Below are 4,926 nucleotides of genomic sequence, written 5' to 3' on the forward strand. Positions count from 1 at the left end.
GGGTGTTGATTTTGTTTCTGCAAACAAGAATTAAAATTTGAAACTAATGAATTGATTTCTTCTATTTTGTTGGACAGATTCTTGAATTTGCTGGGAATTTGTCATTTCTGGATTGAGGCTTTCTTCGTGAAGTGCCCATTTGTTGTTGCTTTCTGCGGACAGTTAGAGAGAGAGAGACATGTTCGAAGGTCGTTCCTGTGTGGTTTCGAGATTGTTTCCTAGCTCTTGCCAGGCAGAGAACAACTGGTCTTACATGAAATACCTGCCTGAGTTGGACATCAAGAATAATGGCAAGCGCCCTGCGGAAAATAATGCATCCGAGGATGAGAATCGTCCCAGGAAGTATACTAGGATGTTGGACTCCAAACAGAAATCCCTTGAGGATAATGAGAATTCTGTAGTTCCCCAAGAGGATCAGGAAACCATTGAGACATTGAGTATCTGCCAAGATGGCGAAGAAGCTGGTGATTGGACTGATGACCAGTCATTGGCTGAACAAGAACAGCATGATGATGATGATGATGATTCACTGGAATTTGGTGAGCATCAATCTGATCAACAGCAGCAGGGTGAACATGAGGATTTCTTGGATTCAAGTATTCATCAATCAGACAAAGAACAGCAAGAGGATGAACTTGTGGCGGAGGATTCATTAGATTCTGGTGTTCGGCAATCGAATGAAGAACAGCAGCGGGGTGAACTCAGGGATTTATTAGATTCCGGTGTTCAGCTTGAGCTTGCTGTGAATTTATTGGAATCATGTGGTCAGCAATCTGATGACCACCAGCAGAACCATGCTGGGGGTTCATCAGATTCTGGCTCTCTCTTGCCACGCATGAACCGGGACAGCTCAATCACCTGTCTCAGCCGTTGCTCAAGGTCAGATTATGGCTCTCTTGCCTCTCTGAATAGGGGCTTCCGCAATGTAATCCGAAGCGGTGAGCTTTATAAATGGAGGAGACTAAATGGTATCATGGAACATTGGATTTATTTCTCCTATGCTCTCCTTGAATGGGAGGCCTATGATCCGATCCGTCAGCGATGGATGCATTTGCCAAGGATGGCCTCTAATGAGTGCTTCATGTGTTCGGATAAGGAATCTTTAGCCGTAGGTACCGATCTTCTTGTATTTGGGAGGGAGCTGCAATCCCTTGTTATATACAGATATAGTCTTTTGACAAACTCGTGGTCCTCCGGAATGAGGATGAATGCTCCGAGATGCTTGTTTGGCTCTGCTAGCCTTGGAGAGGTTGCAATCTTAGCTGGTGGGTGTGATTCTGATGGGCGTATCCTTGACTCTGCAGAGCTATACAATTCTGAGACTCAAACATGGGAATTACTCCCAAGCATGAAGAAACCCCGGAAGATGTGTTCCGGGGTATTCATGGATGGGAAGTTTTATGTTATAGGTGGAATTGGAGGAAGCGAGTCGAAGCTTCTTACATGTGGTGAGGAGTATGATTTACAGACTAGGACTTGGACCGAGATTCCTAGCATGTCCCCTGGACGTAGCAACAGGGGGTCGGAGATGCCTGCAATGGCCGAGGCACCTCCGTTGGTTGCGGTTGTAAATAATGAATTGTATGCTGCTGATTATGCTGACATGGAGGTTAAGAAATACGATAAGGAAAGAAAATTGTGGATTGTGATTGGGAGACTGCCGGAGCGGGCAGTATCAATGAATGGTTGGGGTCTTGCATTCAGGGCCTGCGGAAATAGGCTTATGGTTATTGGTGGACCTAGAACTCACGGCGAGGGCTTCATCGAACTCAATTCATGGGTGCCGGGTGAAGGTCCTCCGCAGTGGAATCTACTCGCTAGAAAACGGTCCGGTAACTTTGTCTATAACTGCGCCGTGATGGGATGCTGAATAATTGAATTGTGTGAAGGTTTAACACATCTTGACACTTCAAAGTCCTATGAAATTGTACAATGGTGATTCACCCATTGACATAGGAGTTTTGCTAATTGGTACCGTTCCCCTTCTCTCTTTCTATGATATTTTGATTCGAAGTCTGGGGAGGAGACTCGAGATATTTATCAAGATTGGCTGAAAAGTTTGCTTGGGAGGAAGCTCATCAGTATTTGTTTCCAAAAATTCCGATTACTGTTTTGTTCGATTTAGTTGGTATCCTACCCTCCATTTACATTGACATGAAAATTTTCTTGGTATCATGTAGCACAAAAGCAAGAAAAGGAGTATGTTAAATAATTGAAAAGTTCCAACACAAAATGTAGGTGACTGGTGCTGTCTGTTTTAAAAGATTTTAATCTTGAGAACACACAAACTAGACATTTGAATTTAATGATCACAAAGTTTCTTAGATTGAAGAAATGAAATAACTTTCTTAGAGTTGTTCATCAATTTTGAATTATGTATCAAACCAATTTTGTTATTTGAATTCATGATGGATTGTATACTTTGTATGTGACCATTTCATTCATTACTTGCGCAGATAGATTTTTCTTGTCTTTTCCTCTTTTATAGTATTATATTATGGATTTGTTCTTTTTGATGCAAGAATGCCAAAGAGCTAAATGCCTGAAACTACATATCAACATTCTTTTTGTTTTTAAGGCTTTCATGAAGCTTTCAGCAAAGATTACTATGTTGCTTCAAAGGCCCTTAAGCCATAGAAGCATATTTTATTTTATTTTTATTGCCTTCTGGCTTCATAATTGCATTGCATGAAACCATATTTTGGCCTATGATGATGCACTTGCCAGCTTGAATTTGAAATGCGTTTCAGAAACGATTTATCTTCCCAATATATCATCGTTACAACTAAATGAAAGAAGAGTTGATTGCCTCCTAATATTTCAAGACATTTGATTAAGTCATAATAATGAAGATTATAGTGATCATCTTAAATGTGTAGTTTTGTACCTGAGTTCCCATTATTTTTTTTTTTTTTTACCAAAGATAGGAGACTCGAACCCGCAACCTCTTAATTGAGTATGGGGAGACTATGCCATTTGAGCTATTACTCATTGGCTTTAAAAATTTGGAAAGATAGGAGACTCGAACCCGCAACCTCTTAATTGAGTAGGGGGAGTCTATGCATAGGAGACTCGAACCCGCAACTTTTTAATTCAGTATGGAGAGTCTATACCATTTGAGCTATTACTCATTGGCCTCGATAAAATGAGAGCTTAATTATTATTAAATTTGTAATTCTTATTATATGTATGTTTTATTATTCTAATTTAAAAGTGATTATTTTTTTATTTTATTATTTTATCAACTCCTTCACTTTAGATCTTGATTTATGGTTTTATTATCATTATCATTTTTTTTTGGTACATTAAGAAACCCACCCATATATATTACATATTTTATAAAAATTATGTATATAATGAAGGGTGTGAGAGTTAAATCTACAAGTTCTTTCATATAATAACTTACAATAAGTGAGATACTATTAAACTAGTTAGTTAATTTAATAATTTAGAGTATTAGTTTTTTATTTTTTATTTTATTAATATGTATAAAATTTGAAATGATTAAAATTGATATTTCTACTGGTAGCATCGGGTAGGATTTAAAACTTTATGGTGCGAGTAGTGTTAGGGTTGAGAGATTCTCAATTTGCGGATAGAGTAGGGTAGAATTTTAATAAAATTTTCAACTCGCGAATAAGGTTAGAATTTTACCCTACCCTACCCATTGCTAGTCCCTTACACAGAATAGCGTTGAATTGTGTTCACCAAAGTGATGGAAGTATGGTCCAAAAATCAATCATTCTTAGAAAGAATAATAGTGACATAATTGATGTGTAAACAAGTAAACAAAGAGCAAAGTTTTTGTTTTTGTTTTTATTTGTCTTTTGTGTGATAACAAAGCCTATTAATATTGGGCCTTATGTTGTGAAAAACTAGTGTTGCAAGTCCAAGAAAGAAAACCTGCAGATCACAGTAAATAAACTCTCTGGTGCACCGCAAGGTTTGGTTGAGTGGCAATTATATTTGCCTTGCTCTAAGGTGCACCGGGTTCAAATCCCAGCTGAGGCTGGTTGTGGTTTAAAGAACCCATAGTACCCATGGTAGTGTGTGTGAGTGTGTTGTGTGGGTGTGTGAAACATGGGTGTAATGCCTAGGATTGGGGGCTGTCCAATCCATTTGACCAAAAAAAAAAAAAAAAAAAAAAAAAAACTCTCTGGTGGAAGTTTTGGCGGGAAAGTGTGAGTGAGGATTACGAAGAAGCAACGAAACGAGTTTTGAATTTTCGATGTTTGTGATTACTGGTTAGAGAGTTTGAACTTTGAACTTTGAACTTTGAAGCTTTGGCTTCGCAAACTGGAAGGAAAAAAATCCCTTACATTTCGTTTCCCAATTTCATGAAACTTTGCCCTCGCAGGAAAGACGTAATGCGACCCTGTGCCTTTAAGGGGGAATCTGGTAACACCAGCGACGAGGCTACGCCACCGAGTTCTGCCATGTTCAAGACGGAATCTGCCGGCATCTTCATGTCTTCGATGCCGGAGACTCAGAGCTCCGAAAGCTTTGACGCCGGTGGAAGCACTCAGAAAGAAGACGACGTTTTCCACACGCCGCCTGAGAAGTCGTCGGTTCCCAGCTCCGGCGAGAAGCCGTTGGATGACTGCACGCTCAATCCGGAGCTTGATGCTTCCGATGAGTCTCTGGAGTTCGTCGATTTTGGTGATTCCCAGGGAGCGGGGCGCGTCAATTTGGATAGGGACTCTGATTTAGGGTTTTCGGAGACACAAAGGGATCAAAAGGAATTGGTCTCTTGGAGCCCTCGGGGAATTAAACGAGATGGTGTTGATGAAGATACTGATGAGTTGCAGGTTAAAAAATCGAAAATATCGGAGCCACAATCAGGTAGTGATTTTTCTAGGGCTTATTTGGGGATTGAATCTCTGGAAACCCCAGAGAGTAATGAGAATTGCATGGGGCTTGTTGATG

The 4,926-nt window shown here is 39.9% G+C and overlaps 1 protein-coding gene across 2 annotated transcripts in view; it reads left to right on the top strand.

Annotated features, from left to right (window-relative positions):
- LOC107643559 (F-box/kelch-repeat protein At1g26930) overlaps nt 1-2,445 on the top strand; it is a 16,420-nt gene extending 13,975 nt beyond the window's left edge. The window contains exon 2 of one of the 2 annotated variants that reach the window (XM_021123672.1): nt 78-2,420. In XM_021123672.1, coding sequence (XP_020979331.1) covers nt 179-1,870 — 1,692 coding nt within the window. In that variant the 5' untranslated portion in view covers nt 78-178 and the 3' untranslated portion in view covers nt 1,871-2,420. Of the gene's footprint in view, nt 1-77 lie in introns of both variants that reach the window. The other variant, XM_016347239.2, reaches the window with a different exon arrangement.

This window comes from Arachis ipaensis, chromosome B05 (genome assembly GCF_000816755.2).
Source record: "Arachis ipaensis cultivar K30076 chromosome B05, Araip1.1, whole genome shotgun sequence".
NCBI classification, from domain to species: Eukaryota; Viridiplantae; Streptophyta; class Magnoliopsida; order Fabales; family Fabaceae; genus Arachis; species Arachis ipaensis.